This window comes from Sus scrofa, chromosome X (assembly GCF_000003025.6).
Source record: "Sus scrofa isolate TJ Tabasco breed Duroc chromosome X, Sscrofa11.1, whole genome shotgun sequence".
NCBI lineage: Eukaryota > Metazoa > Chordata > Mammalia > Artiodactyla > Suidae > Sus > Sus scrofa.
Genome location: NC_010461.5, coordinates 10,293,072 through 10,306,870, shown reverse-complemented (window position 1 = coordinate 10,306,870; position 13,799 = coordinate 10,293,072). Strand labels below are relative to the sequence as shown.

Sequence of the window (13,799 nt, the reverse complement as noted above, 5' to 3'; positions counted from 1 at the left end):
CCATTCCCTGCACAAAGAGACAGGATGGCCCTGAAAAGCCTCCACAAGGAAATCTTACTCAACGACCGCTCTCTCCCATTAGTTCCCCCCATAATTTACCTGCCCACAGTTTGCTGCCCCTAAAAGCCTAAAGCCCTTTTTCTTTGTCTTGTGATTTCCCTATCAGTATATTATTCTCTCTTAAAATGCTATATAAGCCCAAGTTCTAACCATCCCTTTAAGCTCCTCCTCGCGGAGCTTCTCCTGCAGGCTTGCGTGCCGCCTGTGTAAATAAACTACTTTTCTCTTGTTAACCTGTGTTTTGTCGGTCAAAATTGGGGGTTTCCAGCTAGAGAGCCTCTGTTGCTCCCCCCCCCCTCCTCTACAAAGCTCACACATGCCCTTGAGAACCTGAAGACTCCCTAACATCAGAAACCAAGTGTCAGGAAGATTTTACACATCCTGGAGAACTTGTGTGAAGGAAAAAAAGAGAAATACGTGACTCCTTCACCCAAGCAAGAGGACTGGAAACAAAATTCTAACTGTGGGATTAGTCAGAGGGTGACTTGCAGGGTTCAAGGGGGACCTGTAAAGCGAGGAGAGGGGGAAGACGACGAGGCTCCCATTCCCCCATGTTAAAGCCTGAAGACGTGCTTTGCTTAGTCCCGCATCTCCAGGCGTCAGACGTCAATACCGAAGCAGTCGAGGCAACGGGAGGAAGAAAATCCAGCAGCAGCTCGAGTTGGGCTATTTCTGGTCTTGTCGCTTGGGCGCATCACGGCACCTCTGTGAATGTTCTCTCAACTGTGAAGCGTACAGAGTAACATTCTTTTCTTTAAAGGTGACGAAAGGGTCAAGTCAGAGCCTGTGCAAGAGTAGCTCTCAGCTCTGACTTCGTCTTAAAATAACCTGAACTGTTGATGCCTGGGGCTGCATCCCATAGATCCATGTGGAACTGTGCCGGGGTGGGCCCTCGGCGTCCCCTCGGCATCCGTGGGTTTGCAAAGCTCCCGAGATGATGCTAACAAGTAGCCTGTGCTGGGAACGACAGGCCTACTGCAGCAGCAGTACTTTGCCAATGACCTTGAACAGGATTACCAGGGAATCTTGCCAAAATGCAGATGCAGATTCAGTAGCATGGGGCCTGAGAGTCCGCACGTCTCACGGGCTCCTAGGTTACCCTGAGCTTCTCTCAAGCGCACTCTGAGTAGAGCAAAGTACCAAGCGGCCACAGAGCACAATGCAAACAGGCATCCCCTCTCTCTCCCCAAACTATCCATTTCTAGTGACAGTGGTATGCGCTTCAGCAAATGGCTTTCTTTACTTTTTCATAAGATTCTCTCTTTTTTTTTTTTTTTTCACTTTTCAGGGCCACACATGCAGCATATGGAGGTTCTCAGGCTAGGGGTCGAATCAGAGCTACAGCTGCCAGCCTACGTCACAGCCACAGCAAAACAAGATCCAAGCCACGTCTGCAACCTAAACCACAGCTCAGGACAATGTCAGATCCTTAACCCTCTGAGCCAGGCCGTGGATCGAACCCGCAACCTCATGGTTACTAGTCCAGTTCGTTGCCACTGCACCACAACGGGAACTCCCGTAGGATTCTTTTAGGAATAAGTGTGTCTAACACACTAGTATATATAAAGGAGGTAAACCACAGGAACCTATCTTGTAATAACCTATAATGAAAAAGAATCTGAGAAATAACTGGATCACTTTGCTGTATACTTAAAACTATCACGACATTGTAAACTAACCATACCTCAATCAAAACATAAAACAAAAAAAGAGGAGTGTGTATAGGATTTTAAAAACAGGCATCGAGGGGTGGTAGAAATAAAAGACAGCACGCTGGTTACCTGCTATTAAGAGGACATTTATTTACCGTCACAAGCACACCCACTTGCTGTGGTACCACTGCTCCCCACATTCCTTGCAGATGACGTAGGTCATCAACTCTTCATCCGGCTTTGCATTCCGCACCCAGCTTGGAAGGAAGAGGGCCCCTCTGGCGATTACGGTGACCTGGCAATTGAATTTCTCGCAGCGCCGGCATCTCACCTTCTTGGTCGGAGTGCCCTCCACCCCCTGGGGAAGGGAATGTTCCTGAATGCAGGACTCCGTGTAGGAGGCTCTCAACTGCTTCAGTTCCTTGCTTGCCATGTCCATGACGGTCATTTCGGCAAATGCCCTTGGAGACATGATCCCGGAGAGCAAGTTTTCTCGTAAGTGAGAATTGCGGGGATTCTTGAGATTGGCAATTTTGCTTCGGATACAAGTTTTATATTTTTTGAGGTTCTTGGCGTGAAGGGTAAAAATGCACTCTTCGATTTCTTGTGCAAACCGGTGCCACAAATCGGCTCGAGGCTGCTCGGTGGAAAAAGCAGCTAGAGCTTCGTACAGCAGCTCTGTGCACTTGGCTCGCACGGGCCGCGTGGGATCCCGCAGCTCGCCCGAGCTCTGGTCGGTGGATTTAGGGTCACCAGCCCTGAGATGCGCTGCCTCAGGCTCCCCTGCACCGGGGCTATTTTCTGGCATGTTCATTTCAGGGGCTCCAGCAACATCTTGGGATGGCTGCGGAGAATGAGAACTGGAGCTGCCCCGCGCTGCATCCTGACTTGGGTTGGGAGAAAGTCTTTGATGTTCTTCCTTCTGTCTGCCCGCAGGGGAGAGCTTAGGGCTGCCCTTGGCCTTGACCTGAGCGTCCTTATACAGAGCTTTCCATTTTGACAGCAAACACTTGGCTTTCTTTTTCAGAGCCGCCGTAGGGCAGTGTTTGAGGACTCTGTACACAGCCCGGACCACGACTGTTTCCTGGAGAAGCTCCTTGGTCACACGCAGAGTTTCCAGCTCGGTGAGGTGGTTGCCGAGATCCTCAAAATTCCTCTTAGACATCAGCTGCTCGATAAGGGCAGCTTTGGCAGCGACCTGGTTCTTGTCGGACATCGTTACAGCTGCAAAGAAAAGAGGACAGGAGGAGTTCACTCATGGGGCAGCAGGTTAAGAATCCGGCATTGTCACTGCAATAGCCTGACTCACTGCTATGACACGGGTTCGATTCCTGGCCCCGGGGATCCACATGCCGTGGGCGCAGCCAAAAAGAGAGGGAGAGGGAAGAAGTTTCTGTTTTCTCAAACTCACCTTTGCTGGGGGCCGCTTCCTCATAGAAGCACAGCACTCTCTGCTAGTTACCTGTGCAGCGTTTTCTGAAAGAATTATGTAAGAAAAATGGGTGTTAACATGTTAAAAATGGAGTCTGCAGTGTAGTATGGTTTAGCTGCAAAAGTCTGATTCACAGTAGCTAAAAAAAAAAAAAAAAGTGGCCCTGTAAATAGCTTCTGCATTGACAGTTGCTTAAAAGAGGCTTCCTGAAAGATTTCCTGTAACTTTTCCACCTCTGATTTTACAAAAGAATGATCTTCCCAGATCAAGGGCAGGCGGTTCCTTTGTGTGGAGTCCGGTGCTTGTGTTGGGGATGAAATCACGCCAGCATCAGTGTCCACAGGGAAAGGCTGAGGAGCCAGGACTATGCACCCCACGATCAGCTACTCCACTGAACTCTTACTGATTTCACAGTCTTGAAGTTGTACTATTCTGAATACAAAAACATGAGAAACAGGGTGAAAAGCGGATCCCGTTTAGATGTCCCAAGGAATCTAAAGAAATGGGGAGACAGCACAGGCTGGGAGGCAACTGGGTCCAGGTCAGATGGGCCCCCAAAGTCAGCAGGTCACACTGTGCTGACATGTGGGTCTCTGAACAACGGGGCCAAGGTTCAGACTACGCAAGCCACGGGCTTTCGGACTTTGGACTAATAGGTCCCTGGGGCAGAGTCTAGTCCCATTATGTTTTTTCTTTTTTTCTTTTCTTTTTTTGTCTTTTTGTCTTTTTAGGGCCGCACCTGTGGCATATAGAGGTTCCCAGGCTAGGGGTCCAATTGGAGCTGTAGCTGCCGGCCTACACCAGAGCCCCAACCACGCCGGATCTGGGCTGTGTATGCGACCTACACCACAGCTCACGGCAACGCCGGATCCCTAACCCACTGAGCGAGGCCAGGGATGGAACCTGCAACCTCATGGTTCCTAGTCGGATTCGTTTCTGCTGCACCACGACGGGAACTCCTCTTTCTTTCTTTTTAACTTTTAGGTGCATAAAGTTGCTTAATGGTTCTGCCTGTGTGAACGTCATCTTGGGCAGGCAAATGATTACGTAACCAGTCTCCTTCTCTCTCCGCACAATGCATGTGACCTTGCCTACAGAATACCCTGGGGTCGCAACGTGAATGAACGCATCTTGATAGCAGGGATGCTGTCTTTTCAAAACTCCATGATCTCTCATTTTACAGCACTTGATATTAAACAGCTATCACTGAACACACACAGGCTAACAACACTGAAGTCATCACACAGAGAGTTGGTGCGGTCTTCCTAGACAGCATCTGACAAGGGCTGTAAAATCTAAGGTCCTTTTAGCCAGAGATTCTACCTCTGTCAGTTTCCTTTAAGGCAATGACAGATGTGGAGGCTGTTTTCTGCAAAAGCAGAAGAAACTACGAGGTCCTAAATGGTTAGAGTTGCACACGAGAGTTCACGGCAGCACTGCTCGTGACAGATTAAAGGTAAACACAACCCAAATGTCTAAAAACTGAGGAATGGGCAAACAAAATGCAGTATACACATATGATGCGATGTTATGTGTCCAGAAAGAAAATGAAATTCTCATACATACTAGAATGTGGATGAGCCTTCGAAGCTCTATGCGAAGTTCGAGACACAAAACCTTAATAATGCCCGATTCCATTTACATGAACTGTCCAGAAGAGGCAAATCTATCGACCCAGAAAGTACATTAGTGGGGGACTAGGGCTGGGATGGAGGAAGGGGGAAACCAGTGGGGCAGAATGAAGAGGAGGGTGGCTGCTAATGGGTGTGTTTGTCTTGGGGGAGGTACAAAATCTTCTTTCAAGTTGACTGTGCACAGCTGTGTATGTGCTAAAAACCACTGAACTGTACACTTGAACAAAGTGAACTGTATGGTATGTAAATTGCATCTGAACAAAGCTATTACTGAAAAACAACATCTAGGAGTTCCCAGTGTGGGCACAGTGGGTTAAAGGATTTGGTGTTGCTCAGATTCGGACTACTCAGATTCAGTCCCTGGACCTGGGAGCTTCCATATGCTGCAGGTGTGGCCATAAAAAAAAATAATAATAATAATAAAAACAACACCTAGCGTCTGCTCCAAAGTGTAGTTAAAAATCACATGTGAAAAGAAAAGGCTGAAAAAAGATACAAAAAATTTCAGACAGAGGCATTTTCCAAATGGTTAAGATTTTGTGAGTTTTGTCTTTTTCTATATTTTCTATAATGCAGATACATTGTTTTCCTAATTAGAAAAGTTACGACTCTAGGAGTTCCCGTCGTGGCGCAGTGGTTAACAAATCCGACTAGGAACCATGAGCTTGCGGGTTCGGTCCCTGCCCTTGCTCAGTGGGTTAACGATCCGGCGTTGCCGTGAGCTGTGGTGTAGGTTGCAGACGTGGCTCGGATCCCGCGTTGCTGTGACTCTGGCGTAGGCCGGTGGCTACATCTCCGATTCAACCCCTAGCCTGGGAACCTCCATATGCCGCGGGAGCGGCCCAAGAAATAGCAACAACAACAACAACAACAACAATAAGACAAAAGACAAAAAGACCAAAAAAAAAAAAAGTTACGACTCTAATATAATTTCATGATGAACCCTATATAGTCAAGACATTTGCCTCCTGAAAAATGGTGCAGTAAATGGCTTGTTCGATTTATACCTCCCTCTAGAATCAGGACACCAGAAGGGAGCCACCTCGCCTCACCTAGGGCTGTGCATTCAGATCAGCCCTGGAGATTTCCTCCCAAGTCAAAGGCTGCTTCAAAAACAGTTCAAGCTCCCCCAGACTCTACCTCCAGATATGAAGAGTTAAGAACCCATGGCTGCAACTCTTGAGTTGCTACTGGCCTTTCCCCACTGCACAGCTCGATGCCCCAGATTCTGAGTCTTGCATTTTGACCAACAGAGGGGGCTGGAATGCAGACCACCTGGGCAGGCCTTGATTTATTCATTTTTCTAAGTCAGTTAACAGTCACTCAGTGGGCCACTAATTCTGGAACTTTCTCTAATTAATCAAGAATCAGTACTTCAAGATCATTGTTTGTCCTTTTTGTCTTTTTTTTTTTTCTGTCTTTTTTAGGGCGGCACCCTCGGCATATGGAGGTTCCCAGGCTAGGGGTCTAATGGGAGCTACAGCTGCCGGCCGACACCACAGCCACAGCAACGTGGGATCTGAGCTGCATCTGTGACCTACACCATAGCTCACGGCAACGCAGGATCTTTAACCCACTAATCGAGGCCAGGGATTGAACCCGCAACCTCATGGTTCCTGGTCAGATTCGTTTCCGCTGCGCCACAACAGGAACTCCTGTTTGTCCTTTTTGAATGCCATTTTTTTTTTTTGGAAGAAGGAGAATGAAGATTATATATACATATGCATTTATCTTTTGTAAATAAAGTTTTATTGAAACACAGCCCTGTCCATTTACATGTATTTCATTTTAGTATTAAATGTTATTGAAGTATAGTTGATTTATAATGTTGTGTTAATTTCTGCTGTCCAGTTACATACACACACCTATATTTTTTCTTCTTTTTCAAAAAATTTTTACTTTTTCCACTGTCATTGATTTATAGTGTATATTCTTTTCCACATTCTTTTCCATGATGGTTTACCACAGGATACTGAATACAGTTCCCTGTGTTGTACACTAGGACTTTATAGTTTATCCGTCCCATATACGATAGTTTGCTAATTCCAAATTCCCAACCCTTCCCTCCCGACCCCCTGCCCCTTGGCATCCACAAGTCTGTTTTCTATGCCTGCGAGACTGTTTCTGTTTCATAGATATGGTCATTGCTGTCATTGACTCCACATATAAGTGACATCATACGGCAATGTCTTTCTGTCTGACTTCCTTCTCTTAGTATGACAATCCCTAGGGCCATCCATGTTGATGCAAATGACATTATTTCACTAATTTCCACTTTTGTTTTATTTATGTGTGTGTTTTTTATTTGTGGCTTTTTTGGGCCACACCTGAGGTGCACAGAAGTTCCTAGGCTGGGGTCGAATCGGAGCTGCGGCTGCCGGCCTGCACCACAGCTACAGCATCGCAGGATCTGAGCTGCGTCTGCAACCTACGCCACAGCCCATGGCAACACTGGATCCTTAACACCTTGAGTGAGGCCAGGGATGGAACCCGCATCATCATGGAGACTAGTCGGGTTAGTAACTCACTAAGCCACAAGGGGAACTCTGAATTCCACTTTTAAAGACTGAAAACAGTAAAAGAGGTCTTCCTAAGAATCAAAGGCTCAGTCCACAAAGAGCAGGCAAGGCAGCACAGAAAAATTAAAAATACACATCCTCAACTGCTGACCTTTTCTCTCAGAATTGCTGCCTGTGATCTTGGAATCTGGAGCAAGTCAAGCAGGGGGTGTCAAAATGATAAGGTCTCAAGCAGCTCAATACACTTGACCTCTCCCCTACTCGTTGGAAAATTTCCCAGCAAAGAAATATTCACCCTGTCTGCATTCTATACTCATTCTATATGCATCGCTACCGAAGAAAGCAGGATTGAAGGTGGCTGGAGGTCAGCAAGGTGGTTAATAAGAGACTGGGCTACAGCGTCCATAGCAAGGTTAGGCAATGTTTAACTCAGGTTGCATTTCTCAATGAAGAGTCAGGGTGTCAAGGGGATTCGGAAGGGGAATTTGACTGTAGCTTCAGGGCTCGAGTGCAATGGGAGCACTGTTTGTCTTACCAGAAAAACCTTTTCTTTACTCATGGAAATCTACAGAAGTTAATGAATTCTCGTAAAAGCCCTTCCTTTCATGTTTTTTTTTTTTTTTTTTTTTTGGCTGTGCCTGTATGATCAAACCTGTACCACAGCAGGGACAATGCCAGGTCCTTAACCCGCCGAGCTACCAGGGAACTCCCACATGTCCTTATGTCCTTTTATCTACTTCCCCTCCATTTCTTCTTTTGTAAAATACAAATGCCATATCATTTACCAAATTAACCATTTTTATGCATATGGCTCAGTAGCATTAGGTACATTCACACTGTTGTGCAACCAACTTTCAGAATGCTGGCCATCTTGCAAAACAAACTCTGCACTCATTAAACAACAACTCTCCATTTCTCCTCCTGCCGGCCCCTGGCAACCACCATTGTACTGCCTGTCTCTACAGACCTGACTACTGTTGATGCCTCATTGAAGTGGAGTCATACGCATTTGCCTTTCTGTGCCTGGCCTATTTCACACAGCATAATGTCCTCAAGGTTCATCCATGTCAGAGCATGTGTCAGCACTTCCTTCCTTTTCGAGGCTGAGTAATAGTCCGCTGTATGGACAGAGCGCATTTGTTTATCCATCCATCCATAGACGGACACTTGGATGGCTTCCACCTTTTGGCTCTTGTGAACAATGCTGCTATGAACATTGCTATGTACGAATATCTCTTTGAGACCTTGCTTGCAATTCTTTTGGGTATATCCCCAAAGTGGGACTGTTGGATCATATCACCACCCTAGTTTTAATATTTTTGAGGAACCATCACACCGTTCTCCAGCCTCCTCCCTATTTTTTGAAAATTATTTTTAAATTGATTAATTTTTACAGCCGCACCTGTGACACTTAGAAGTTCCTGGCCAGGGACTGAATCTGAGCTGTAGCTGTGGCAACATTGTATCCTTTAATTCACTGGGGGTTAAACCCTCACCTCTGCAGCAGATTCTTAATCCACTGTGCCACAGTGGGAACTCCTCTCAATTTTTTTTTTTTTTTCTTTTCTAGGGCCTCTCCCGTGGCATATGGAGGTTCCCGGGCTGGGGATCTAATTGGAGCTGTAGTCGCCAGCTTACACCACAGCCACAGCAACTCGGGATCCGAAGCTGCATCTGTGACCTACACCACAGCTCACAGCAATGCCAGATCCTTAAGCCACTGAGTGAGGCCAGGGATTGAACCCACAACCTCATGGTTCCTAGTGGGATTCATTAACCACTGAGCCAGGATGGGAACTTCTCTCCACAATAGTTTTAACAGCATTTAAATCCTGTTAAACTTTCTAGTCTCCCTATGGACCATCACATGGATATGAAGCATTTTTTGACTTGGAGGGTACAACATGAAAGCAAGTGGGACTTACAATTTTGAGAACTGCCATAAAAAGACCAAGTAGGCTGTGTGTCCAGTTTAAGGTTCTCCGTGGTCCATTCAATACATATTTATTATGCGTCTCTTACACGATAGATGCTGAGCCTAATGAGACAATCTCTGTCTTGAAAGAGCTAACAGCCCAGTAGAAGGAACACAGACAAGAAAACAGCCAATTAGAACACGTGGGGTCTCAGCAAGGACAAACACGGCCGGTAAGGGACACAGAAGCCGAACCTGGGCTGCCTGTCACCTGGCCAGCTCCAATGCCTTCTTCACTGCCTAAAATTTACTCCGATTCCCGGCACTCTGCTGGCGGGATCACCCTCAGGACAGGTGTTGGCAACAGATCCCCTCAGGTGCCCGCTTCAGGCCCTTCAGAGGCTCTCCTTTGCTGTCAGGATGGAGCCCCAGCTCCCTGGCCAGGGAGTAAAAAGCCACCTTCCCACCTCCTTCGCGATCCCGCTGAGTCACCGACAGGCACTGCCACGTCCCACATCACTGCCTTTGTCCCCCCAGCTCCCTGAGCCTCGCCTGGCCTGGCCCTCACCATGAGTGGTTCTCACTCCTGATCGCAAATCCGAATCATCCGAAAACATTAAAAAGCAAAAACCAGAATGACGGCTGGGCCTCACTGCAGACATTCAAATGAATTTGAATCTCTGAGGGCAGGCCTGGGTGTTTGGCAGCTCTCCAGGTGACTGTGATCTAAACCAGAGCTGCCTCCACTGCCCACTGCCCATACAGGTGCAACCCCCGCCACCCCGCCCGCAGCAGGACCAACCCCATGATGCTGCCGTCAGCCCAAAGCAGCGCCTGTCTTGCTCCTAGACTGAACTTGCACAACCCCTCTGATTCTGGAATTTGCTAGATGAGCCTCATTATACTAGGAAATATTAAAATCAACTTCTGGAGTTCCTGTTGTGGCTCAGCGGGTTAAGAACCCCAATAGTATCCATGAGGATGCAGGTCTGATCCCTGGCCTTCCTCAGTGGGTTGGGGATCCGGCGTTGCCGTGAGCTGTGGTGTAGGTCACAGACGCGGCTCAGATCCTGTGTTGCTGTGGCTGTGGTTTAGACCAGCAGCTGCAGCCCCGATTTGACCTCTAGCCTGGGACTTTCCATATGCTGCAGGTACAGCCCTTAAAGGAAAACAAAAAAAATAAAAACACCTGCTGTGCACAACTCACCGGAGCACCTTCTCTACAAACTGCAACAGGGGACTGTGGACATTTTAAGTGTCACAAGGCAGCCAATTGCCCATATTCTTTCCCGCACTTACCTGCTAGCAGTAGAAGGCAGTGCCCGCTGTGTGCTGTACACACTCACGTCACCTCCATCCTCACAGCCGCCCCTAGGTGGGCACAGGGCTTATCTTAACAGATGAGGACACCTGTTAGCAACACGCAATATTCACACACTGGTTTTCTTCATCGTATATATCACATTCCAATTTCTTTTTGGCTTGCCGTCCCCACAGGACCACAGAAGAAGGATGTCTGTTTCACTCCCTGATACACACGGGGCAAACACCTGGCCAGGGCTTACCATCACTCAACAAGTATTGGCTTCATTAACTGAGAAAAGACCAGCCAGGCTACTCTCTTCTCTCTGCTTGTGAGTATCACAGACCGGTTTGCTTGTGCCAGCTGCACCTAAGCCCAGCTCCCCTCAGCTTCTTCCATGGGGCAGGGGGGCAACCTTGTCTCATTTCTAGTTCAGAAAATCACTGGAAAAAAAATTCTAGTTCAGGAGTTCCTGTTGTGGCTCAGCAGTAAAAAAAAACCCGGCTAGTATCCATGAGGATGATGAAGGTTTGAACCCTGGCCTCACTCAGTGAGTTAAGGATCTGGTGTTGCCGGGAGCTGGTGGTGTAGGTCACAGACTCAGCTTGGATCTAGCGTTGCTGAGGCTGTGGTGTTGGGTGGCAGCTGCAGCTCCAATCCGACCCCCTAGTCTGGAAACTTCCATATGTCATGGGTGCGGCCCTTAAAAAGAAAAGAAAAGAAAACACACACACACACACACACACACACACACATACACACACATTCTAGCTCAAAAAAAAAAAAAAAGAAAAAAGAAAAAGAAAAAGATAAAAGAAACAGCAGCACAGTGCCTACTGTGGGCTAATCAAGACTCAAGCCATTTGGGGATAAAGAGGGTCTAAAAGGGTCTAAAAGGTGAGAGTCCAACATCCTAGGTTTACTATGAGAATTCAATGAGATTGTCCTTCCAAAGGCCTTAGAACTGTCACACAGTAAGCCTGACAATGACACAGGGCTACAATGAAGACGTTTATATATATCTCTCATATCAAGCATTGTGCTAGGGTAAGGGGTTGGCAACTTTCTATAAAAAGACCAGATAATAAACACTGTGGGCTTTGCAGGTCTTCCAATCTCTGCATGGAAGACTCTGCTGCTTTTGTAGCAGGAACAGCGGCCATACGCAATATACAAATGAATGGATATGGTTTTGCTCCAATAAATCAAAGACAAGCAGGCTGGATCTGGCTGCAGGCCATAGTCAGCTGACTCCTTTTCAGGGCAGTGCTGTCTAACAACAATATAATGCAAGACAGAAATATAATTTAAAATTTTCTAGTAGCCATGTTAAAAAAAATAGGTGAAATTAATAGCACGTTTTATTTAATCCAGTGAAGCCCCATATATTGCCATTTCAACATGCTGGTTGGTATAAACAAACTGAGACAGTTTACATTCTCTTTTTCATACTAATTCTCCCAAATTCACTATTTTACACTCAAAGCACATCTCAATCTGTCCATTTTAGGAGCTCAATAGCCTTGAGGAGCTGGCCGTTACTGCACTGAACAACACAGTTCTAGAACATACTCTAGTATAGACAATGCTGATATACACCTATACCCCTCGCTTCTGAATACATATCAAAAATAGAGTTTAGGAGTTCCCTTGTGGCACAGCAGGTTAAAGATCCCATGTTGTCACTGCAGCGGCTTGGGTCACTGCTGTGGTGCAGGATCACGTGCCTGGAGGCACAGGCAAAAATAAATAAATACATAATGCTAAGAAACAGAATAGGCAATTAGAGTGATTCTAGAGCCCTGCTTTAAAAATTAAAAAAAGAGTTTATACAGTGCCAGCAAGAGTAAGCCCTAGGTATCTGTTGAGTGACTGCATGTAAAAGCTTGTAAATATTAACTGACATGATGGTACATGGTTAAAGTGCACATGTCCACCCTAAACCCTGAGAAGAAGAGCAAAGAGAAATTTCCAAAAGCTAGTAACAAATGAGCAATAACCAAGATCTGTTTATATCTCTATGTCTAAGGTCTAAAGAGAAATTTTAAGTTTCTGGCCATAACCCACATACGCCTCTCTAGCTACACAGGGAGCCCCTTCCTCTATGGAGAGAAACGATGCCAAACGTTGGTAGAGGACTTGCAGTTTCTCAAGTCACACAATACTGTGCTAGGGCTCTTTCACTTTATGACGACCCCTAGTAAAGGTGCAGCGATGGGAAGGAACCAGCGCCAAGGGTCCACTCTGGCCCAAGTTCGGGTTTCAGTGGGTGGGGTGGCGCGACAAAAGAGGGCTGCTACAAGCCATCCAAGGATGACAGCCTGGCATCCAGCACACAGGCAGCAGCGGCCCCCAGGGATCTGCCCATCCCGAAGACCTCGGCTGGAAGGGGAAGACAGGCCGCTTTGGGGCATCCCCGTCCCTGAGGGCACCGAGAGCCTCCCCGGGCAAGGGGAGGCTTACTCTGGGAACAAGGCCCGCCTTTCTGCAGGAGCAGAGACACCAAGCAACCCACAACCGGGCTCACCAAGAAGTGCGGTCCAGACCGGGAGCCCTCGGAGCTCTCCCCCATCCAGTGGGAACTTCCAGGTCCCGGGGCGGGACCACAGAGGCTCACCCAATCCAAGCCCACCGGCTGGGAGCACGAACCCAGCGCCCTGCGCATGCGTACTAGGGAAGTGGCGCCTGCGCAGGGCGATCGGTGGGCGAGGGGACGCCCCGCCTTCTAGGAGGTCACGTGGCCAGGGCCCACAGTCGGCCCCTGGGCTTGAGCGAAAGGAAACTACGCGCGTTATCGCTTTTGAGCGGCCAAGTTTGTTGAGCTACTCTATAAAGTACGGTTCCTGCTTTAAGAGGTGCTCAGAAGTTCCCCTTGTAGCTTGGCTGGTTAAGAACCCGACATAGTGTCTTAATGAGGATGTGGCTTCAATCCTTGACCTGGCTTAACCAGTCAAGGATCTGGTCAAAGATCTGGCGTTGCCACCAGGCTGCAGTGAAGGTCGCAGGTACGGCTGCGATCTGGCATTTCTGTGGCTGTGGTGTAGCAGCTCCAGTTGGACCTCCTAGCCTGAGAACTTCCATATGCCTGCGGGTGCAGTCATAAAAAGAAAAAAAAAAAAGGTGCTCAGCTAAATGTTCACAAAACTGGACAAAAATGTGAATCATCAGTATATTTCATGCAGTGATAAATTCAACCAGTACTTAGGGCACCCCTCGCATGGCTCTGTTGATATGAAAATAGAAGACATCCATTAGGTAGACTTGTGCATCCGGCACGCCCCACC

General features: G+C 47.5%; 1 protein-coding gene across 11 annotated transcripts; it reads right to left on the bottom strand.

The window, feature by feature from the left end:
• TCEANC (transcription elongation factor A N-terminal and central domain containing) lies at positions 1,838-13,195 on the bottom strand. Of its 11 annotated transcripts, none has more exons than XM_021079586.1 (5): positions 13,043-13,194; positions 10,512-10,622; positions 9,223-9,364; positions 3,124-3,576; positions 1,838-2,936 (listed from the first exon to the last, which is right to left on the bottom strand). In XM_021079586.1, the coding sequence occupies exon 5, from the start codon at positions 2,926-2,928 to the stop codon at positions 1,870-1,872; it is 1,059 nt and encodes a 352-aa protein (XP_020935245.1). In that variant the 5' UTR covers positions 2,929-2,936; positions 3,124-3,576; positions 9,223-9,364; positions 10,512-10,622; positions 13,043-13,194; the 3' UTR covers positions 1,838-1,869. The 11 variants fall into 11 exon arrangements, with proteins under 11 accessions (XP_020935245.1, XP_003134980.1, XP_020935246.1 ...); XM_003134932.4 differs by having other exon boundaries at positions 3,124-3,188; XM_021079587.1 differs by having other exon boundaries at positions 10,512-10,604; positions 13,043-13,193.